This window comes from Eptatretus burgeri, chromosome 13 (genome assembly GCF_056783735.1).
Source record: "Eptatretus burgeri isolate ZD-2024b chromosome 13, Ebu_testis_v1, whole genome shotgun sequence".
Taxonomy (NCBI): Eukaryota; Metazoa; Chordata; class Myxini; order Myxiniformes; family Myxinidae; genus Eptatretus; species Eptatretus burgeri.
In genome coordinates this window covers 83,326,349-83,351,147 of record NC_140973.1, presented here as the reverse complement: position 1 = coordinate 83,351,147, position 24,799 = coordinate 83,326,349, and the positions used below count along the sequence as shown (strand labels likewise).

Sequence of the window (24,799 nt, the reverse complement as noted above, 5' to 3'; positions counted from 1 at the left end):
TATCTTGCAAAAACTTTGTTTTGACAAGATAAAAATGCAAAGAAAACTGAAAACACACTGCTTGGGAGTACCCTTCACATGGCAGCTCACTGGATAAAGTGCTCACTGCTCATCTTCACTCTTTCATTCCTCTTTTTTCCCGCCTTTGGAATAAACTTCCTCACTCTATTCTTTCCCATTCTTCCCTCCAGGCTTTCAAAACAGCTGTTCACCACCACCTCTTATCTTCCCCCATCCAAATCCTCGATCTTTTCTACCCCTGATAATCCACCCAAGCCCACTTCCTTCAATTCTCCTGCTTTCCTTCCTGAAAGTCCCTGTAATGTCCATCTTCTCCTCGCCATGTTCCCCGTCCCATCCCCATCCCTCTCCCTTCCACAGTTCACCTGTGTCTGTTCCCCAATGTTTTGTCCCTTCCACTCCCGCCCCTCTTGTCTCATGCCTCCTTGCTGTGAGTTGTGTGTTCGCTCTCATACGAGCCTCGACCAAGGTATACAAAAAAAAAAAAAAAAAAAAAAGGGATTGGGGCAAAGCCTTTGAGATCCCCATTCTTTGATGAGAGTAGGAAAAGCACAGGGTATCCTTCCTGGGTCGGGTTGTGGTAGTATGTGTCGGTGTGGTGCTGAGGTGTCATCCATTAGACGGCGGTCTCCTCGGGTTAACCTGAGGTGGTCCCTTCAGGTGTGTACCTGAAATGTCCTCTCCTTAAGAGAGAATGATCACCTGTCTCTTATCATCTGAGCTCCAGCATTTCAACATCAGTATTGCAGCACTCTCTGAGGTTTGGAGACCGGATAGTGGTGAAACCATGGTGGGTGGTTACAACTACTACAGCTCTGGTCGCTCTGATGGTAACAATACCCAAGGAGTTGCTGTAGCTGTGTCCAATAAGCTGACTCCAATGATAATTGAGGTAACATCGGTCCACGAGCGTATTATGAGACGAAGGATTCATCACTCCTTGAGTGTCATTTCCCTGGTCTCTGTATATGCTCCGACTGAAGCGAGTTATCTCACCGTGAAGGATGCATCCGATGCCGTGCTTGAGTTTGTGGTTCATCAGTGCCCCAGGCGAGATACAGTCGGGCCCAAAAGTTTGCATACGCTTGAGCAGAATACAGTTGGCTTCCATTTATACCTCTTTTCTCTTCAATAATCATAATTTTTTCCATTCCTAGAGCAATTTCAACCATTCTCCCTTGTTTCTATCAAGAGTTTCTGCAACTTTTGTACTTTGGATGATTTTATTCACAGTTTAATTAATGATGTGACAAAAATAGTGGGTCAAAAGTTTACATACACCAAGGTGACTTGCTGCATAATTGGCTTTCGAAAGGCCGAGAATGTTCTGAAATGGCCTTCTATCACTGGTATTGTGTCCCCCACTCTCTGGTGATTATAATTGTTACGTAACAGGTCAGCCAGCTCGTGCTCCCATGGCTGTATAAAGGGCCTAGGTTTCCTATTCAGGTCCTATTTTCACTTGAGCCAGCATGGGGAAGGCAAAAGAATACTCTCAAGACCTGAGGAAGAGCATTATCCAGTTGCACAAGTCAGGGACTTCTCTAGGGGCCATATCTAGGCAACTAGAAGTGCCACGGTCATCTGTCCAGACAATTGTGCGGAAGTATAGGGACCTTGGGACAACCAAGATCAGGCCGGAAGTCCAAGTTGACACCAACCGATGAGAAGGCATTGGTCAGAAAGGTGCACTTCAACCCCAAGACTACCAAGAAACACCTGTGCCAAGAATTGGAGGCTTCAGGGACGAAGGTGTCACTGTCCACCGTCCAGAGGGTCCTGCACCGAAACGGACCAAGAGGCTGCAGAGCATGAAGGAAGCCTCTCCTTCAAAAACGCCACTGCGAAGCCAGGCTGAAATATTCAAGAAAGCACAAGGACAAAGATAGAGGCTTCTGGCGGAGTGTCCTTGGGTTTGATGGAACTTTTCGGCCACAATGACCCACAGTACGTCTGGCGAGAGAAGGGAGAGGCCTTCAAACCGAGGAGCACAATACCCACGGTGAAGCATGGTGGTGGCAGCATCATGCTATGGGGATGTTTGCTGCGAGTGGTCCAGGAGCACTGTATAAAAAGGATGGCACCATGAAGAAGGAAGGCTACTTGGAAATTATCCAAGGGAACCTGAAGCAGTCCGCTCGAAAGCTGAACCTCGGACGTCGCTGGACCTTCCAACATGACAACGACCCAAAGCATACTTCGAAGTTGGTTGCTGGATGGCTTCAGCAGAACAAGGTTGATGTTTTGGAATGGCCAGCTCAAAGACCGGACTTAAATCCAATGGAGAATTTGTGGACGGAATTGAAAAAGAGTGCAAAAGAGGAAACCCACCAATTTGACTGAACTCTACCAACACTATCAAGAAGAATGGGTTAAAATACCTTCAGAGAATTGTAAGAAGCTGATTGATGGTTATCCTGCAAGACTGACAAGTTCTAAAGGTTAAAGGCTATGCAACAAAGTATTAAACAATATTAGAGTCTGCTGTATGTAAACTTTTGACCCGCTATTTTTGTCACATCATTAATTAAACTGAATAAGATCATCCAAAGTACAAAGGTTGCAGAAACCTTTGATATAAATAAGGGAGAATGGTTGAAATTGTTCTAGGAATGGAAAGAATTATGATTATTGTAGAGAAAAGAGGTATAAATGGAAGTCAACTGTATTCTGCTCAAGTGTATGCAAACTTTTGGGCCCGACTGTACACTTCTAGTCTTTGGGATTTCACTACATCGAATGAAACTGATAGGGATGGTTGTTAAGAGACACGTGTTGGTCCTCATGGGTCTGGAACTGTGAATCAGAATCGCACTAAGTTCCTTGACTTTGCAAGAAGTCATGGACTTAGGGTGGCTGGTTCATGGTTCCATCGCCCACATGATCATCACTGGATTTCGTATTCCAACTCTGGTAGTGTAGCAAAGGAGATTGACAATGTGCTCATTGATGGGTACTGGAGGATGATCCAGAACTGCAGGGTCTACTGGAGTGCCCATTTCAACAACACTGACCACAGACTTGTTGTAGCAACTCTGAAGTTGCAGCTTAAATCTGGGACAATGGTACCATCCCAGCCTAGGCTGTATGTTGGCAAGCTCAAGGATGAGAGGGTAGCTGAGGAGTTTGTGAACAGAATGAGTTGGGATTTTGGGGGTCTGGGTGTTTCAGGGATCTTGAGGAGTTGTGGAGTGCCTTCAAGACCACCATCCTTGATGTTGCCGGTGGTTGTCTTAGAACCCCTTGTCCTGCAAAGAAGAACTTTGTCCCTCAAGAGACAGTACCAATGACCAGAGCCACAGGACCAGGTTTAAAGGCAGAGCGGAGCTGTTCAGGTAGCTGAGGTGTAAAACTGTACGTTCGCTGAGGGCGGACAAGGAGTCCGATGTGTGAGGAATCTGTGAAGGGGTAGAGAATCGCCTGTGGTCAAGGGATTCTCATCCTGTTCGAGGAATTTGTACATTGCGTTCCTCCAAGCCCATCCCTCGGTGTGCTGCTGTTCGAGCAGAAGGTGGTGGGCTCTTGATAGAGGAGGTCGAAGTGAAGGTCCCGGTTAATTTGAGTGGCTGTACCAGGCTGACCCATCAGCTGTTGAGTTCGATGTCAGGGGTGGTATTTTCCCAATTGCTGACCCTCACATCAACTGTGAACTACCTTCGTTTGTGGGAACCCAGGCTGTGGCGATCCAGTTGAAAGGAGGTGAAGCTCCTGGGATCTGTGGCATCCATACTGAACTTCTCAAGGCTGGTGGAAATGCTGCACTCATGTCATTGCATGCAGTTCTGTGCTCTGCCTGGAACACAGGCATCATCTCAACTGACTGGAAGAGGGGCCTTGTTGTCCCTCTCTGGAAAGGGAAGGGTGATCACTAGGACTGCAACAGCTACCAAGGGGTTTCGCTGTTCTCTGTGCTGGGCACGGTTCTTGCTTGGATAATTATTGATGGCGTCTGCCACCATCTTCCTAAACACCAGCATCCAGAGCAGTCAGGCTTCACACCAAAGAGGTCAACGATTGACCGTATCCTTGCTCTTCGGGTCCTTACCGAACGCAGACGAGAGTTTCAGCAGGGGCTGCTTGCAGCCTATGTTGATCTCCGCAAAGCATTTGATTCAGTGAATCAGGGTGCTCTCTGGAGGATTCTCAGTCTTCATATCACCAAGATTCTCGGTCTCATCATTGAGAGATAGGGCCAAAAGCGATTATAGTACTGTATAACATGATATTTCAAAAATGTATTGGGCCCGATATGTTCTCGTGGATCAGGCATTGTGGGGTGGAGGTACGCGCTCTACCGAGTGCCCTTTTAATTAATTATAAAATGAAAAAGGAGGTTAATTTTGAATATCAACAAGTCAGATTACATCAGAGTATTTTCCCATGGCTCTACAGACAAGGGTAAACAGGTAGAGATTATTAATGCGAGCTATCTTCACAACATTCCTTCCAGGATGTCCAGTATTTGTTCCCTTGATGCCCCTTGTAAGAGCTCAAGTGCTGCCAGCATCCATGTCACGATTGTCTCTACCTCAGAGGTCAATTTCAAGGACAAGGCATTGTCGAGATGTTTCAATGGGGAAAGGGTTAACATGGGACACAAGACAGGTGTGGGAGCTAGACTGGCACATGTCGTTCCAGAAATGAATCATCCACTTTTGCATTTACCGACTATAGTTGGTTGTGAAAGACGTCCTGAAGATGGTGCCATACCACGTGACTAAATGAATTGACGACATGCTTGTGGGTTTTTACCACAATTATTCCTGCTGTGTGGTGGATTCCAGACAGGCAGGTAACCTTTCCAGATATCTGTTCTCCAGTCATGATCCAAGGAGTTTGGCAGTAGATGGCTGATCGATGTTGAAAGGACCATAACAGTGGTTTTCAGAAACTACCCTATTTCCTGCACTTGGCAGAGGTTCCAATCCAGAGATGAACCCAAGTAAGGAAGATGCACAGAAGTTGGTGATGGTGCTAAACATGTTAAAGCGTGTGGCTTTCCTGAACTTCCAGGTAGAGTACTCAGCCATGATGTGTGGCTTGAGCAGTGTTTCAAGCCAATAGTGGAACCGCAGACATTGTCAAAAGTACATGATGCTTTGTTGAAGAAGCTGAATCAGTGGTCAGACCCAGAGAAGCTGAAAGGCGTGCTATCTAATCACACTGACCTAGGCAAACGAGGGACAAGTTGAGTGCAGGGTGTTGTGCTGGAGACTGGTGGGGGACAGAAGCAGACCAACAGTGGAGAGTTTCCTTGAAGAAGCAGATATTTGTTGCAGTGTCCCAGTCAATTTCACAGGAGTCAAAGGTCAAAACTGATCACAAGGTTAAGGGGTTGGGCCTGCCAAGCCTTTACATTTAAATTTATCAAGACAATACTCGGCACCAAAATACCTTGTCGCATCTCTTTCAGATTAAACCAGGAAAACATTTATGGAGTTTTTCTTTGGGTTTTGCAGGCGTCAAAGTGTATGGGGTAGAGGGTAGGGAGAGACATTGTGATTCATGTGATTCTAGTAAATTTATTTAGCCTTCTGACTTAAAGCATACTTTTTTGGCTTAAGTTATTACAATTCGGTAGTTTCATGTGCATACATATATTAAAAGGACCATCTTTGAACCAATTTTACTTTTTCATTTGAAAAGGGTTACCAAACCACAAGGATCTATTCCTCTTATTACCCCGTGTAGGGTTAAGTGATTGGTTCACTTCTGTCCGTCCTACAAACGTCAGTTTATGATCGAGGAACAACTTTATTTCGATAGAATGTTTTGTTTTGAACATGAATTTAAAAACAAACCTGTAGTTTAACAGCACTTTGGCTCTGAAATTGTCCCCATCACACATGTGGAGAGAGAGGAGTGATAATATTTTTACTCTGTCTGTCTGGCAGTTAAACAAAATTGAAAATAATTCAAAACAGAAAACTTACTATTTTTAAGGACATCATGAAGGACACAAACAACGAGCACGAATAACTAAAGTAACGTGTTCAATAAGGTGGTGTATAACACGCTGCATTCATGGCGGTAAACTTTTGCATTTTTAGCCTTGTCTCGCTTAGCGAACGTGGCTCTAAGAGAGCTCGGCGTTCTTCTTCTTCTTCTTCTTCTTCTTCTTTTTGTTGTTGTTGTTGTTGTTGTTCATCTTGTGAAGACAAAACCTTTAGGACTCGGCTTTTTTATATACAGGATCCGGATCCCCTGAAATACTAAACACCTGTACACATCCTCGCATTGACGGTGCCTTTTGAGAGCATCTATCATGAACTTTTAAATATATTCGGACATTTGCTTTAAAGTTTCGAAAAGTTCACGTTACTATTTAAAGATTATTCCATTTAATGTATTGTCATTTCGTAAATACACTATTTTCTCATCATGAACGACAATCGTCCATGATGGGTGTCGCTATTGCCTCAATCAAGGCACGTGACGAAATATCGGAAGTTGTTGTTTTTGTTTTCCTCTTCTTCTTCTTCTTCTTCTTCTTCTTCTTCTGGTGAAGACAAAACCTTTTGTATGTGGCTCTTGGACACATTTGTCCTTGTTTTTTTTTTTTTCTACAACCTTTAAAATCTTTTTTTAATTTCAATTACATTACATACTGGAACACTGCATTGGTTAAGGTGTTCTATGAACACTCGAGTTTATCCTAGTAATTCTATTTTTTTAACCACGAAAGATTGTTTAATCAATTTAATGTCATCTTTATTGCAGCAGCTACTTTTTATTTTCTCCACTTAACTGACAGCAACTTGTGCACAGGTGATGATCTAATAAGAGAAGATGATTTGCAAGGCCGTTTTGCTTCAAATCCCCCAAGGGCTTTGAGTGACATTTTTGTGAAAGGTGAACCGTGTGAAGTCCGTAAGGAAATTGGCGTTGCTGCTTTCCCGATGTCTGGTAGGAAGGACCACACGCTATACTTGGTCTTTACTTTGAGGACATTTGTCAGAATAATCTGATTATTTTTCCAGAAAATGTGCTGTGAAGGTCACGTGACCTGTTCTATTTACAGATCGATCCACTGAATCCAAAAAGAAGATGACGTTATTGAAGCACGCGGTGGCATGCCCCCAGGGTTCATCGACTGAAACGTACAATCTCAGTTTTTGCAAAAACAACAAACCCAAGAGCAGTTTATTTTCACAAAATTATTTCCAAAAGGTAAATAACTTGTATAAGTGCTTGATCTGTGGTAAGAGTTTTACTCAGTTGGGGCACATGAAATACCATTTGAGGATTCACACCGGAGAGCGTCCGTACAAGTGTCTAATTTGTGGTAAGAGTTTTGCATTCACAGGGAACCTCAGAATCCACATGAGGACTCACACCGGAGAGCGTCCATACACGTGCTCTGTCTGTGGTAAGCGTTTCAGACAGTCGGGACACATGAAAGTCCACATGAAGAGCCATATCAGAGCGACAGAGAGTCCATACAAATGCTCTGTTTGTGGTAAAGGTTTTATTGAGATGAACAACATGAAGAAGCATATGAGGGTTCACACCGGAGAGCGTCCATACGTGTGCTCTGTTTGTGGAAAAGATTTTGCATTCTCAGGAAACCTGAGAGTCCACATGAGGACTCACACCGGAGAGCGTCCGTATAATTGCTCTGTTTGTGGTAAGACCTTTAAACAGTTAGGGCACTTGAAAGTGCACATGAAAAGCCACACCGAAATCGAATTAGGTACACTGAACAACAACCGTAGAATCGGTCGTGTACGTGAAAATCTCAATGCATCACACAGCAGAACTCGATAAACATAATGCGTGAGTGAGGCCAAACCAATATCCCTTACTCACCTTGAAAAACATTTTCACTACTTGAGAGATGCAGTAATAGCCAACTTTTGCAAAGGAGGCTAAAAAAGAAAACTACGAAGCAAATTGGGAAGAAAAATGTCAAAACTTTGACAAACAGAAAGGCGCATGGAACTTTAAGATTGCTTGATAGACTAAAATAGACAACAAGAGTTGAGGTTGGGGGTGGAGGTGTCCAAAAAAAGGAATGTTGATTTGGAACGGAGAATGAAGGCCAGGATCAAGAACACTGCATGAATGGCTTCATAATTTGACTAGTATACCCCCTCCCTACGGAAAGGGCAGGAAGGGTCATATTATTCTCTGTGGGGTATATAGATCACTGTAGATCTCGGCTCCGGTACATTCTTCTGTGGTGGACGCGTAAGCATAGAATGCCTCAAGGATGTTGGGATTCCTCCAGATTTTTCAGTTTTGTGTTAAACAGCAGTAGCGACTATTTAAAAGGGTAGTCGTACGTGTTCGTGGTTTATAATATTTTTTTACTTCTAAAAGGGGTTTTCATCCTGGAGTAGATATTTGGTGGGGCGGGGGGCGGGGGGGGGTGGTTAGGAATCAGATGACTGTTAGAGCAGAGGGAGCCATAATTGGAGAATAGACTAGAAAACACGAGACCACCGACCTGCATACAATGTGAAAGCAACAGACCCTATTCTCGGCATCATCACGGAAGATTCCAATAATAAACACAACAGCAGGAGTGAGTCAGTTGAACCAATGTAGGTTGAATATACAGATGCAACAAAGTACCGGCCACTCATCAGAACGTAGACCCCAAAATAGGATCAGAGGAATTCACCACACAAAGGCATGAGTGGAGTAACGTGTTGGCACCCAAACTGAAAGGTCACATCACAATATAGTACGAAGTCATGGTATCGGGTAGTGTGAAGATTTAAAGCAAGGAACTTGAACAAGACGTGATGGAGAAAAAAAAATTCGACAAAACAATAATTTTGAACAGTTGGTATCCCATTACTTTGGCCTCAATCGAGCGAAGAGCACTGAAATCATAAATATTTCACTGATATTTTATCTGCTGTAGAAAATGGACATGATATTTCCTTGAAATGGTTTTGATGACTTTCATTGCCCTCTTATTGTTTGCTGTGTTTGATTAGAAATATAATCATTGATTTCCTCCCCCCCCTCTTCCCCCAGACCCCGTTGATTTAGTAGATGTAATCTAGCATGTTTGAAGTTGAAATAATTGATCGAAGGAAGATAAGGCAATGTTTTTGGGATAAAAATGATGTGAGATTACTGGCAGGTGATATGGTTGGATAAGTCTGGGAATAAAATAACGAGCTATATCTTGTCCATTGGAAATGTGACCAGAACATATTTACCATCTTCATGACTCTTCTTATCCCTGGATATCCAGAAAGCATGCATCGCATGCTATAAGAGCAGTCTTTGAGCACATATTTTGACCTGCAAGGGTACTATTGGCTGAAGGTTGCGTTGGATTGTCACTTGATAAAGGGCAGCATGCTAAGTGCTGGTTGTCAGTCGAGTGAGAGCCAAGGCAGTGTGGTCAAACTGTGTTGGAGTCAGAGCTGTTCTGAGTTGGAGAGATCGTGGGTCACAGAGTTGGCTGCAAGGGGATGGACAGCAGAGCCGAATCGAAGTCAAATTTCTGTGAAACCTGACAGTTGTGGCCCCAATGAGACGATGTACCGAGTTAGTCATGGACAGAGTGACGGGAGATTATTTGAGTATGCAGTGAACCATTGCTTAAAATAAATTGTCTCTGTCCATGGTCGAGTGCCATCGTTTTGAATATGAGCAAAGTGGACAGCATCGATCGTGCACACTTTGAGAGTAGCAGCATTTCCGGTCCAGTCTTGTCAATTGTTTCCCTTTGACCTCTGACTCGACCAACTTCTACCTGCAAGTGATTTTAAAATCAGTCATTGGAGCGTACTGCCATGCCCCCACATTTTGTTGACCACTTGCGATATCTTTCATCCGTTGTGACAGCCTAGCTGTCACTGCAGCTCATTACACCGCCTTGGCTGCCAATAGTTTGATGGAACTTCTTCCCTGTTCTGTTTCAGTCTCGAGCGACTGGTACTGGACAGCACATTCCAGAAAGGGCATTTTCAACCTTTTTCAAGTTGCGAGCCTGTTGTTACACTTGTAGAATTAAATAGCCTGTTTAGAAAATGGTTGAGATCAGGAAATAGGCTTGCTTCTGTTGCTATGTTATTTTGGTTTTGTTTTTGGATTTTATGGTAAAAATAAAGATCTATTTTTGGAATTACATTGTCATCTGATTTCATTTGTTCGTTTAGCTTATTCCGTTTGGCATAATTTGGTTGTCCTAGCCCTCTAATCAGACCCTTGATTCGGATTGTGGCACCTGGCTATGGAGTGTCAGTTTGGCCTCACCTTAACTTATTACAGGGTGTGGATAAGTTTGCTGCACATATTGTGGGTTGTCTCAACTTCTGGTCATGACAAAAAATTTGTGGCAGATTTTGGCCGGACACCACTCCGAGGTACAGACCTTGTTACAATGTTTGACCAACTGTTACTGATAAAGATTGAAACCAATCATGCAGCTGGGAATGCTGAAGAGAAGGCCTATGACAATTTCAAACTAAATATGAGAGCACTATTCCTAGAATATGGAATTGAATCACCCCAAAACAATGAAGTGGTTCAGGACAATGTGAGTGAAATAAGTGGTGGTGATAACCAGGGTGACACATAATGTGAAGGTTCCTGCTTTCTCTTTTCTGGAGAGACAGAGGAAGGTGGAAGTAGAGGGACTGAGGCTGACTCGGCATATATTCTGTTGCATTTGTGTGCTCCAACTACCTTCCATACACATATGCCATACTAACCTCAACATCATGCTTGAGTGTGCTGTGTGCATGTGTTACCTAGTGTGTGGATAAGTTGTCGTGTTGTGGGGTTTTTTCCGGAAATTGTACCTTATTATCGTGTCCTATGTAATAAAGTATTTATTTCTGAAGAAACTGTTTGCCCCATATTGCTGTTTTATCGTGCAAACAATTGGGTTCATTTGGGACTCTTTGAGGGTTAAACTTATTGCACCATAATATTGTTTTGTAACCGGTGTGGGATAAGCCCCCTCTGAATCACAAGCTGGTGACCACCACTCAGCATCAGCTCATGAGAAGCAGTTATAGTTCAGGCGTATTTGAAGTGTCGACTTCAGCAGGTGGAAGGTAACCAACCACTCGGTGTGCTTGTGTCCTATCCAGTGGTTGCCATCCACGTAACTATGGTAGTGCAAGTGCTCACAGGCAAGGCTGACCAAAGAATAGACCAGGAAGAGCTGACAATTAAGAATGAAACGTACGAGGCTGAGCTGAAGGCTGTTTTAAAAGCAGAGTTGAAAGACTAAATGGATTTGGCACAGCGATTAGAGGCCAGGCAGGCCAAATTGGAATAAACGATGACAGCAGGCCAAGTTGGGCAGATAACAGCAATTTTTAAGAGGAATCGTGCAAATGATGATGCAAGCATCAAATTTGGCACATTTGTTCTCCAGGGGATTCTAAACAAATCTGCCTGATTGGCCATTTGAAAATCCAAATTTTGAAGAAAAAAAAAACTTCAAAAAAGTCAACATCACGAATCAATGTTGGATGCTGGCTGAGGTTGGCGAATGTTTCAGAAACATCATCAAAGACGTTCCAAGTCTACCATGCAGTTTTCTTCCCTTTACCGTGGAAGGCAGACACGACGTCACATCCAGTGAACGCATGGAAGTATGGGATCCCTCAAGCTTTCTGAGGCCGTATTGCAGAAACTACCTCATGGACTGGAATCCATTGCGCCTTGGCTCCTTGGCCAAAGGCAATCCACATGTTCTCAAGACCTAGTTCCTGTAAGGATGGCAGTACAGATATTGCTATGACTAGTACGTCTGTGTCATTAGCCTGAATGATAATGGGCTTGCTACCATCCGTCGTTGCATCCCTGGCGTGTACAAATATTCGAGTGTCAGCTTCTTCATGACAACATGGAGACACAGCATCCAGTGACTTCCTTGTGTTGCTAATGGCATCTTCTCCTTTTATGACAATGACTGCTTGTCGTCTGTGCTTTACACATCTTTTCCGCAAGGAAGTGAAACAGCTGTCTTGTTGCTGTCATCTCGAAGAAAGCTTCTCCAGTTACTTGGGGTCTTACTGGTTCCTGTCACTCTTCTTCTGATTCCTTGCCACCTTTTCGACCTTGCCTCGGACTTCAGACTTGACTTCTTGTACACTTCAAACACTACGTCCACCCTCTCGTACCTGGCACCATAGGATTCCACCTTTGGGATGATGTCTCCTTCAGCATAGTCATCAACTATCTTTGAAGTGCGTGGAAGTAGGGCATTGATAAGTGCTGAGCCATCAATGATGACTGCATCTCCCTTTGGTTCTCTGTCTCAGATGTTCACTTGCGCTTCAAGAATATCAGCCAGCTGTGACTTCAAATTTTTTTGAAGTTTTTTTTTTTTTTTCTTTTTCAAATTTTTCAAAATTTGGATTTTCAAATGGCCAATTGGGCAGATTTGATCAGAAAGCCCTGCAGAACAGAAATTCCAAATTTGATGCTTGTATCATAATTTGCACGATTTTTCTACTATCTACTACACTATTAGTCTCAATGTTTCTTTTGTGTGAATGAATGCATCCCCATGAGTGGATAATCCACTCATCACACCGATATGGCGGAGCTGCAAGAATACAGCTGATCTTGTCTTTTTCTTCTTCTGTCTTTATTGTTTTCTCACCTCCTCCTAGTTTGACTTCTGCCACTGAATGTACAGTTTATCTTGTGTAGTAATGGCACCCTCGTTTTCATTATGCCCTTCAGTTGAATGATAAGCTTTTATATCACTGATGAAGCCTTAAGACAATAGCAGCCATGGCTGAGATTGGTAACATGACAGAGAATCGGGTGGTATTGTATTGAGAGTGGGGGCGGACAGAACAAGAAGATGCATCTTACATGTTAAGCAAAGAAAAAAATGAAACCTGCACGGAACAATCAAAACTTAGTGGAGGGAAAAGTGAGGTCGTTCAATTGGGATAGTAAACATCACGAGGTGACATCGAAGAAAGATGGCAGAAAATGAGTTAACGTCGATGCATTGGATAACGTACAACAAAACAACCTGATCTAGGTTGGCTTAACAAGCAAAGCTTAGCCTTCTCCAGGAAGTGGTGGAACACTGGCAAGGGCTGGAATGATTGCCGTGTAGATGTCGATTCCACGCAGAAACACTCGCTCGTTGAGAAACTCGTCGTTTTCATGTAGAAGGATAGGTGTGTGGTTCATGGGAGAGAAACCGATGGCTGGATAACCCAACTGCACAACACACGGCATTGCATTGTCAATTTCTCAAAAAGAAAGGTGAAAGCAACAAGATGAACAATGAAAATTGCAGGTTCTCAAAGGATGTGCGATTCCGTACTCTTACTGACCGACCTCAAAAGGTTGGGATACTGTCCGGAATTCTGTCATAGTTTCGTTTTGTTGTTGCTTGCACCTGTCGGGAGTTGTATTTTTGGTGTTTTTTGTAAACATTTATGTCAGAGTTTGTTCCTCTTTGTTATCATCCGTATAAACCATACTTTTACGTGTACTTTGCTCTATTTCCCTTCCTTTCTCTATTCCATGATCTGCTATTGATGTTTAAATTTGTACTTATGAACACTATCGTCTCTCCTCATGCCCTTATAAACACTTGAAGACCACCACACGTCTCCAGAACAAGAAATTATTTTACTCCTTCTTCCTTTTACCTCCAGGTTCAGTAATTCTTTCACCTACTCTCAAACCTATGTCCCCATCTTTCATTACACAATTCTTTGTGTCCTCTTTTTCTTTCAACTCTCCCAACAGTTTTAGTTTATCTGGAATTGGAATTCCACATAAGGTATTGTCAACGTGCACCGTCCGTCTGTCCGTCTCCTATTTCGACTTCTCTGGCCAAACTGCTAGGCCGATCCGGCTGAAATTTGGCAGCAACGTTCCACTCTTGCCTGGTAACGGGGATTGCACGTGACTTAGTAAGTCAAAATGGCAAACTTAGTAAATTATTTGAAAAATCTTCTTCTCCAGACCCACCAGTCAGAATGCTACCAAATTTGGGTTGCAACATTCGGCCAGGACCCAGATGAGATACAGGTCCAGTGGTCCTATTTTTAAACCCTTCCTGCTCCCGGCTCAAACACAGAGCCACGTCACAACTTCTGACTTGCACATACGAGCCTCACCCACTTCATACACTCGACAAACCCCTCGCTCGTATGCAGGTGACGTGATAAACTCTGCATTCCTGAACTGGGTTAACACAAATGTCATCCGACCAGCGGTGAGGGCCAACTTGCATCCAAGAAACACTCTGTCGCTGCTCATTTCCTCCAGTGTTCTCATGTTTGTATTTCCCTCTCTCTAACCCTTTGATGTGTCAATATCAGAGGTCTTCCCTCGAATGTCACATATGTCCATACAGGCTGCTGTGGCTAACCCATATATTTCACAGGACGTCTCTTCTTTGTCTTCCCCTAATTATCAGATCCTCAGCTATGACAGACCCAGTTCCTGCATTGGTGGTGGTGTCGTATTCATTTTCATTCCTCCCTTCCCTACATCCCATGCCCTTCAATGGTCGCCCTCGACCCTTTGGCATCCATTTGGCTCTGTGTGCCTTTCCATGACAATGCATTGTTTCTGTGTGTGATTAAACACCTCCCTGTTGCCTTCTCCCACATCCCACCTCACATTAATGACTCCATAATCGAGCATCTCTCCACAAACAATGAGGCTCTGATTTCCTCTCACCACTGTCAGCTCCTCCTAACCTGTAGATTATTTAATTGCCACAATGACAGCTGACTTGGTGTTGGTTCACAAGTGCCTGTACATGGCCGAGCAGCTAAGTCATTCTGTAAAATGACGACTCACTGTCTTGTTTCTTTTTCAACACACATTGATCCAAATGGTCCCGAATCAATTATTTTCAACACACACGGCCATCATTCCCAAATAATGATGGGACCGGCCCAGGCAAAAATAACATTCCTTTCCTCTAATAATTCTCTGCAGATTACTGTAGTACATGAGAGGATAACTCTCATAAACTATATTGCTAACTGAAGCTCAGTTTTTCCTGGGGGGTCATGTCAAGGCTTTACATCAAATTTGTACTGTACCTCCTCAGCTGCTTTAGGCTCTTGTGACCGTGCCTTGGTGAGTCTGAACATCTCTTTGGCAGGTATTGGAGAACACCCATGGCACAGACGTGTACGGCAATTTGTTGAAGGTGATTGGTCTGGACTAAAATCTACTCCATCCAGTCAGGACGGCTCGATCACATTACAGCCGAACATTGACTGCTCCTGGAATTTCTTCAAGTATTGACCAATTTATCTTCTTCACGAGTTCATTTCATCCTGCTTTCAACTTTTCTGTTCCTCATCTTCAGTCAGGAACATTGATGCATGTGATGGGGTCATCACAAGAAAACAACAGGCTTTCTCTTCCTGGAAGTCAAACTCCACTGATCCAGCTTTGATTTATAAGTTGTCTTTTGGTAATCAGGGCCCCTGCTCGAGTGGGTTGTCTCATTTCCTGTATAAGAGGAAACATCAAGGAGTACTTGTTCTCCCTTCAGAAGATCATTCCTTCAGGCTGGGGTCCCATATGACGGCTTCTTCGGATATACATTGTCCTTGATCTATATGATCTATCTGAATGATATCTTGAAAACCAACTTTGCCATTTTGCCACTGAGTCCATACTGCGTAAACAATACATAGACAGGGAGCTAGCTTAGTTTTATTTCACTCTTGAGAATGAAAGGTTTGATGGCCCTATTCTATTCAGAATGCTGGATGGACAAATAAAATCCATTTCTTGTGTGTCGCATTCCTGGCATTTACAGGGGGTGAACCTTCAAACCCCCAAAATATTGACCTTCATTTACACTTCTGAGAACAAGGCTGAAACTCATTTTGTGGATTCTGTTCCAAGCAGTATTGAATAAAATGTAATTCAAGAAAAGAAATTCCCTGGCATTATTACTTAAGAAGGCCCCTGGGTAAGGGCCAAAAAGGGTCTCAATTACACTTCGGAGAATGAAACTGAAATTCACATAATCAGATCACCTATCACCACTGATCACAAATTTATAACTCAAGAAAAAATATTTCCCGCCATTTCTACTTAAGAAGGGTCTCATTTACACTTCTGGGAATGGACCTGAAATTTGGTGAATTGATTGTATCCGCATCATGGATTGATGCCATATAACTCAAGAAATGATTTTCTCTGGCATTATTGCTCAAGAAGCTCCTTTGGTAAGGGCCAAAAAAGGTCTCAATTACACTTTGGAGAACAAAACTGAATTTCACACAATCAGATCCCCTATTGCCACTGATCAGAAGTGTGTAACTCAAGAAAAGATATTCCCTGGCATTTTTACTTAAGAAGGGTCAACAAAGGCTCAAACGGGGTCTCAATTTTGGGATTGGACCAGAAATTTGTTCTATTGATTGTATTAGCATCAGGGATTGACACCATTACTTCTCAAGAAAATAAACTCTCTGCTGTTATAGTGTAAAGGCCCCTCGGCATGCTTGGTAGGCGTATCATGAGGGCCAAAAAGGGTGACAAGTACATGTATGAGGAGAAAGTGAAATTCACATAATAGTGAGCCTATATCATGACTGGTCAGAAATAGCTGAAGAAAATATTTCCTGGCTTTCCACATAGCAACCCGCAACATGAGAGAGAGGACAGGTAGCTTGCTTATCTGTGTCCCACTTTTTACTGTATATTATGCTATACTTTATACTGAAACCAGGCTATGTCACAGTCTTGATATGCAGCATAGCAGTGCAGTTGATGCTGACTATTAGGGGTGGATTCAGAGAAAGGCAAACTTAGTGAAAGTGATGGTATGCCTCCAATTTGAAGGAAATTGGAATGCGAGGAGGGAAATCACACTGACATTGACCAAGTATCATGTTAGCTCACTGAGAAGCCACAGTGATAATCAAAAGGTAAGTGATCAGAAACTTGCCAATTTCTATAGCTGCAATTTAGTATTCTAAGTAAGCCTTGCCAGGGATGGCACTTTGTTTTTGATTCCATTCCCCCCCCCCCCCCCCCCCCGTCGCAGTGATTTTGATAATTTTGATAAGATGTCCGTAATCATGTAGCCTTTTTCCAATACTCTCCTTATTTTTGCCTTTTCCCAATAGTAGGCCTACCAATAATATGTGGGCAAAGGTGATGGAAGAATCACTTTTTCAAATCATGACAGGCCTAGGCCTACTATACATGTACATCTTTTTTGAAGTAAGTTCGTGTCCCCACTTTCCATAGTAGACTTCCACTCAGCAACCACCTACACTATGTATTTATAACATCCCCTGTCTTTTCTACAGGAAAATATCAAAGTGAGGTCCCAGTTGCAAAAATGGCTACACCAGAAGATGGTATGTATCAGCTTCACCATCCATTGACTGCACTTCAGATTTCTTTTTCCGTGCTTTGCTGTATGAATTACCTGTGTAAAATGAAAAGCATCACTAAAAAATGCTTTCCCGAATTATCCTAGTAAATGTTTGCTGTCCTTCCTTCCAGCAACCCCGTCTGCTCCACTGTCCACTGTGTCACAGCCTTTGAAATGTCTTATCCACGTCATTCCCGCAGAAACAACAAAGTTGTTGAGGTGGCAACAGGAGAAATGGGCAGTTGTTCAGCATGCTGCAGAGGCCAGGAAGGCAGGCAAAAACTATCACTCATCCAAATATAAAGCAGTCATTGATGCTTTGCCGGCTAACCCAGTAGATACCGATGGCTACCACAGTAAATGTTACAAGAACTTCACAGCTGTTCCTTCTAAACCTCATCCTAGACCCTCCGACAATGACACTGTAGTCCGAGAAACAAAAGTGTTGCGCTCTGCAACCTCTCCCAGTCCCAGTGGTGAAAATTTGAGCAATGCCAACAGACTGTCAAATATCGGTACCGGTATTTTTCCTGATACTTGCTTGTTCTGTGACAAAAAAAAACAAAACTTGCGCAGATGGAACAAAGGAGTTGCCTGGTAAAATACAAACTAAGCAAAAGATAATAGATGTTGCAAATACTCTCAAGTTAGCAAATGTACTGGTTAAGATAAGTGGAATTGATTTGATAGCCAAGGAAGCGCAGTGTCATCATAGTTGTCGTGCCATGTATATCCGTAAAGCAGATCGGGCAAAAGGGTACCTTGCCACAATTGCTGAGGAACCTGTTGATTCCAAGTTTCCCCTTGATTGCATCTACTCGTATGTCAAAGAAAATGTGATTGACCGCCAAAGACCAGAACGCCTCAGCTCAATTTATGGGCAGTACACTGACTTATGTAGTGAACTAGAAGTGACTCCGTCTGTTGGAAAAGTACAGTACATAGGGGAGCTGCTGGAATGAAAGTTCCAGATATGATAACCCTGCATTCCCCAGACTGTAAGCAACAAGGTGTAATCGTACATAGTAGTTCTATTGATTATGCATCAATTAGGGCAGTGTATGACTTTAAGTCATCCCCAGAGGGCCAGGTGACAAAGGTGGCCCTGTTACTTAGAAAGGCACTGAAGAATGTCCAGAAGGAGCCCCTCTCCGACCCACTTTGCATAGATGCATTGAAAAAAGGAGAAGGTGTTCCTCCTGATTTAGTGAAGACATTCTTCACTGCCTTGCTAGGTGGGCCTAATGAAAGGTTGCATTCAGAATCTACTAAGCGTCGTTCAGACTCGATGACCCAAGACGCTCTCTCTACTGTGAAACATGGTGCCCTAAAACCTCAGAAGCATATTCTTACTGTGATGTCCTTGAAGTCCTTAACTGGTAGTAAAAGAATTGTAACCATGTTGAATAGGTTAGGGCATTGCTTGAACTACAATGCAGTTGAGGAACTTGAGACAGAACTTGCATATGCCATTTTGGACCATCATCTGGATTGCCCAGCTGGTTCAACCCATGGAGTACCATGTGGATTGGCTTATGACAATTATGACGAACTGACACAAACACTATCTGGAGCTGACACACTACATGATACCATGGGCATTATGTACCAAAATATTCCTCAGACACCATGACAACGACCTGAAACTGTGGAGGCACCAGCTGTGGAAGCACCAGTACAAGGGCCATTGCCGTCAAAGAGGAAGCGGAGGAAATTGAAAGTGCCCATCACCGATCTTGCTCCTTACAGGAAGAAACCACGAATGGACTACTTCTCATATGAAAACACAGATTTTCGAGGACTGTCTGACCATTGTGACAGTGACACTGATGTTGACGATGACAGCTCTGACACTGACAGTGATGTAGACGATGATGACGATGACTGAATTATACTGTAGAGCAATAAGCCAGGACTGCATGATACTCCTGTGGTTGCAATTAAAATATAATTTTGGCTGTCACAACAAGAGTGAGACGTTGGTATTGGTGGGCATGGACACAACAGTAAGTTGCTGAAAATGTTTTCATTTCACACATCTAGGCCTACTTACCGTAGCTTTAGCATTTGATTTATTTCTTATACTATGTAGGTTTATCTGTAACTGTAATTTCACCTGTCAATTTATAGGGCTGGTGGATAATTCACACCATCACAGAGTTCAGTTGTTATTGGTTTGGTAGATTAAGGTTTCACTTTATACTCGTGTAAAACTGTTTGTGCGTTTGTTGTAAAAGTGACGTTGTTCTCAAAAGCTGATGATCCCTGACCAGTATGGGAAAACGATGTTTAGAAACATAAAAATTTGATAGATAGGGCCTAAATGAACATTTTCAAATTAACAATGTAGAGTGTAAAACTGTTCGTGCGTTTGTTGTAAAAGTGACGTTCTCAAAAGCTGATGATCCCTGGTATGGGAAAACTAACGATATCTAGAAACATAGAAATTTGATAGAGCCTAAATGGACATTTTCAATTCGCATACATGTAGATTTTTCGATACATGTTGATCCTCCAGATGAATGATAAACAGGTATAGCATAGTATTGATGATTTCATCTCACTTTGTGTATGATCAGATTGACATTGTCACTTCTCAGATTGTAACCTATCTAATTAGTGTTTATTACGTAATAAATTTCATTATTCAAAATTCACATCAACTGTTGTTTTACATTAATTTTGTTCTTTGGTTATGATAAGTGACGACACTGGATTTTCCAGTGTAAATTTCTGGTCCAATCTTAAAAATTGAGACCCCGTTTGAGCCTTTATTGACCCTTCTTAAGTAAAAATGCCAGGAAATATCTTTTCTTGAGTTACACACTTCTGATCAGTGGTAATAGGGGATCTGATTGTGGGAAATTCAGTTTTGTTCTCCAAAGTGTAATTGAGACCTTTTTTGGCCCTTACCCAGGGGCCTTCTTAAGTAATAATGCCAGGGAATTTCTTTTCTTGAGTTACATTTTATTCAATACTGCTCGGAACAGAATCCACAAAATGAGTTTCAGCCTTGTTCTCAGAAGTGTAATTGAAGGTCAATATTTTGGGGGTTTGATGGTTCACCCCCTGGAAATGCCAGGAATGCAACACACAAGAAATGGATTTTACTTCTCCATCCAGTATTCTGAATAGAATAGGGCCATCAAACCTTTCATTCTCAATAGTGTAAATGAAACTAAGCAAGCTCCCCAACTAACATCACTTGTAAAACATCAGCCACTGCTGAATCCCTTTCATCAAACCTGGACAAGATAACCCACTAGTCAAGTACTGGGAAAATGAGTTTCAACACTGAATAGTCTCATGTCTCTGCATAAAGATTGGCAATCAACGTAACGGATGCACTTCTGGACAACCACTGGAAGACGTACAGTCCTCGGAACGTGGAAAGATCATATCACCAAACAGGCCTCAAAGGCCAGGTGCCTGGGTATTCTCCATGGAGCTAAAGCATTCCTGAGTCGCAGAAAGCTCATCACGTCGTACAAGGCTTTCATACAAAGGTCCAATGCTTCCCATTTTGGAGTGGTAGGCCGTCTGAGGTGGTCGAAAACAAGGCCTTCTGTAGTATTGGAATTTTAAGATGGAAGACTGATCAATAGGGACAGTCACTCTCCCACCGTCGATTAATGTCTTCTTCTTTCTCCTCAAAGATGCCCTCACCCTCAAAAATTTTTTCTCTCTCTTCACGAGCACTTTTATACAACCTTACATTTGACCTTGCTCCTCTTGCCCTCTCCAAGCCACTGCAAGTTACACACATTCCTCAATAAAACCTCACCTACTCACCTTCACAAAGTAAGGCTACTTGCTCACCTACAGTAATTTGTCCCCTTATGTTGGTTGTTATCTCCAGAATGTGGACACATCTCCTATGTCTGTTGTTTCATCCTCCTCACTTCAGTCTTTGAACTACTTTGCACCTCGCTAACCTAATGCATTGGATTGGTAGAATAGCCTTCAGGTATGCACACTCGCCTCTGAACTGTCTCGCTCGAGTTTGAATCCCGACCCAGCTATAAACTGTCATCGTGGTGTTTTGCATTCAAGGCAAGTAATCATTGTATGCCATCCCTTGGATGGACGTTAAACTAGACATACTGTCTGCCGACATTCGGCGCCGTGGACGATAAAAATCCTAATGTCATTCTTGAAGAGTAGGCGAGCTATCGCTGATACCTTGAACACATTACAAATCCCTGCTCTAACCTACAGGAGGCACTGCATCAGCTATGTCGACTCCCTCAGCTTGGTGGGCTTTGTCCATCCTGCCATGGACGATTCCCTTTTGGCATCAGTTGCCAAAAGGGAGTAGTCCATAGCAGGATGGACAAAGCCCACCAAGCTGAGGGAGTTGACTAAGTGAATTAAGCTGCACGGCTAAGCCACGTTCCAAACACCTCAGCCTCACCGAAGATGTTAAATTCAGCGCGGTCCTCGACCCACCCTCAGTGGGATGGAGCTGATTAAGCCCTGCAAGCTATATGGCCAGGTCGCGTCCCAAACGCAAGGCCCTTGGCCTCATCAAAGCCGCCACAACCGTAGGCCTAGGTTGCATCCCAAATGCATGTCGAATAACGTGTATGTGTGTGTTGGTTGCTCTCTCCATATGCGGCTTTCAGAAGATGGAACGGAGTCCTCCCAGGTCTTGAAGTATCCACCTCCATTTCGAGAAGGGAGGTGGGGTTAGGGGTTGGGGGTCACGATTCATAGACCAAGCTGTGAAGTGTTGTTCTCAAAGTTTTGTTCCGAGAGCTCTTTTGAGGATCATCACTGTGCCCCAGACAGCTCACAACTGCAGTTCATTTGTAGTAATATTCCCAGGCATGGTTTTTAAGACCTCAAAGGTTCTTCTTCATCATTCCCATTAATCACCACTACAATTTTAGTACTCTTCAGATTCCAGGATCTTTTCACTTCATTTTTGAGGTATTGATATTTGGTGATTTTTTTTTGATTTCTGCGTTGTTCAGGCCAACATGACTGGGAACTGACACCTAAATTAGCAATGCCGTTTTTTTCCTTTTTTATTCCTCAGTACTATATCCGGTCACAGTGCTTTGTTTTCCATGTTCATGCTATATGGGATCATCAGGTCATACGTGAGCATTACTTGTCTCAGTTATCACTTTTGGTTCATGTTTCCATGAGTTTCCTGGGACTGGGATATTGAAGTTTTTGCAGATTTTTCCAGTGGATTACTCCACATACCTTGTTGTGTGTATGTGTGTACGGCTGTTCTGAAACAAGTTTTTTTTTTTTACATCCTGACAGGACGTGGCTTGTGCTTTCTGTTTCTACCTTGCAGAACCTACACCTGTCCGATTGACTCAGTCCTGCCATTTTCTTCAAGCCATTCATGTATTTTTCCTGGTATTGGGCATTAATCATTATTCGTTCACCGTCCCAATAGTGCTGTTAAAAGACCGTCACCCTGGAAGATCCCGTGACATATCTTCACTCCTGGTATTTCGGTCTTTCCTTCTTAGTGTTGCAGTATCAATGTGGTGTTCCTATCGCTCCATTGCTTTCTCAATGTGTTTGATTATTTGGGAGTTTATCTTGTAGTTGCATGGATTGTATCATCCTTGATGGTGGAACACCATCAAAAGGTTTTTGTAGTCTATCCAGGTTGTGGAATTTGTGAATTTGGATTTTCTGGTTTTACAGTTTTCGAGTATGGCCTTGTTTAGTAGTAGGTGGTCTTTTGTTCTGTCGCATCCTCTTGTACGTCCCTTCTGCTATGCCTCTCGGTCTCCTTATTGCATTCGGTGGTGGTGTGTGTGTGTGTGTGTTTGTGTGTGTGCATGCATCCTTACCTGACGAAGATATCTGCTATCAGTTGCACCCATAAATATTTCAACCTGCAGTTTCACACCCCTGGAGAAATGAAACACACAATTAGTTGTTGTGTGGTGAAAGCAGATTAAAGGAACTTCTTTGGAATACAAACCGAGTCATCATGGTATAATAAAACAGCTGTACTGCATGGGTTCACAATTCAAAATGAAAACAAGGTAGATGATCAAACAATGCAGAGCTTCCGGAAGAGGATACCTTTCCTCTCTGTACTGAACGACTCGCTTCCAAAGCTAAGTACACGGTTCCGGACTCGTTTCTGCTGCTGTTGATTGTTGGCAGAATGTGTTCATTGCAGGGTCTTGTTGCGTGATCATGTTTGGTTATTTTGATTGTGTGCTTTGCTTCAGCAGCTGTGGCTTACCCATTTAAACCCTCACTCACACACCCATTCATCATTCTTTCTTCCCATCGTCTCATACCATCCCTATTCCACCCACATTGTAACTTCTTCATTCGCTTTAAACAACATGTTGTTCACACCCTTCATGGCTGTACACTCCCATTATATCATGTGGATGGACGTGTCCTGCATCCCTGCTCAGGGTCCACCTACCATCGCTCCCCAACCTTAGTGTTGGGTTAACTCTGACCCCTACTCTGATTATGTCCCAAACACAAGTTGCTGCAAACCTCATGGTCTCCTCCCCTGCCACTCTGCAAACCTCTCAATGCCCCCCTCCCCCCCGGCCTCCCGCAAACCCCACGCACTGTATAGTCACAGCTCTGGAAATGATGAGACCTGCAGTGAGGTGGTGTTGCACATAAACATCGTTGTGTTTACTGATTGAACTGGTTGCATTTAGTTGCAGCTCATGAATGGCCAATAAGAAAAACAAATAAATAAGGAACTAGAGGGGGAGCACTCGGTAGAGTGCAAAACCTCTGCCGCCAATACTGCTGGGTCACTTAAGTGAACCTGATATGCTATTCATTGTAGGTCAATACGGATCAGACTCTATTGAACCACGATTGAATAAACTAAACTGGATCGATGCGCATGTAGAAATGCCCAAAAAATAAAATCGAAATTTTTTTGAAAAAAAAGTTGCAAAATTTTTTTTTTTTCTCTAACAAATTTTTTTGGGGGGTTGGAAATCACTTAAAACATGTAGAAATGCAAAAAAAAAAAGTTCAAATATTTTTTCAAAATGGCCGCCATAGCGGCCATATTGGACTTTGGACAAAGTCCAAAATCTAATGGCATGATCCTTGGACCACACCTAATCCCCCCACCAAGTTTCGTCGAAATCCGTCGAAGAGTTTTTCCGTAATACTGTTCACAAACAAACAAACAAACAGATAGGTGTGAAAACAGAAAAAAATAAGGAATATCTCTGAAACAAAAAGTCAAACTTACTTTTCCACACACGCAGAAGAAAACGCTTTCCACCAAGGATCTGATGGGCTTGTGGATGTTAAATGAGCTTTCGATATTGTCTGTAAAAAATCAAAATAAAAACTTTCAAACATCACGGAGTTATCATCACAGTGAGTTTGACAATATAAACACACATGTCATAGTGTGTGCCTGGTGTTGGCTTAATGGCCAGGGTGGTGGGCTTGGGATCTTACGATCCTGAGCTCAAATCC

General features: G+C 42.9%; 2 protein-coding genes across 16 annotated transcripts in view; one reads left to right on the top strand and one right to left on the bottom strand.

Moving 5' to 3' along the window:
* LOC147014926 (uncharacterized) overlaps positions 1–24,799 on the top strand; it is a 54,221-nt gene that overhangs the window by 14,374 nt on the left and 15,048 nt on the right. For 5 of the 11 annotated variants that reach the window (XM_085853404.1, XM_085853409.1, XM_085853405.1 and 2 more), the window contains 2 exons: positions 6,790–6,927; positions 7,043–10,111. In XM_085853404.1, coding sequence (XP_085709530.1) covers positions 6,790–6,927; positions 7,043–7,788 — 884 coding nt within the window. In that variant the 3' untranslated portion in view covers positions 7,789–10,111. Of the gene's footprint in view, positions 1–6,789; positions 6,928–7,042; positions 10,112–17,276; positions 17,328–17,475; positions 17,786–22,621; positions 23,300–24,799 lie in introns of those variants that run through there. The other 6 variants (XM_085853407.1, XM_085853406.1, XM_085853412.1 and 3 more) reach the window with 6 other exon arrangements.
* ACY1 (aminoacylase 1) overlaps positions 12,759–24,799 on the bottom strand; it is a 75,463-nt gene continuing 63,422 nt past the window's right edge. For all 5 annotated transcript variants that reach the window (XM_085853417.1, XM_085853416.1, XM_085853414.1 and 2 more), the window contains 3 exons: positions 24,567–24,646; positions 23,167–23,227; positions 12,759–13,188 (listed from right to left, as the gene is read on the bottom strand). In XM_085853417.1, the coding sequence (XP_085709543.1) occupies positions 13,024–13,188; positions 23,167–23,227; positions 24,567–24,646 (306 nt within the window). In that variant the 3' untranslated portion in view covers positions 12,759–13,023. The remainder of the gene's footprint in view (positions 13,189–23,166; positions 23,228–24,566; positions 24,647–24,799) is intronic.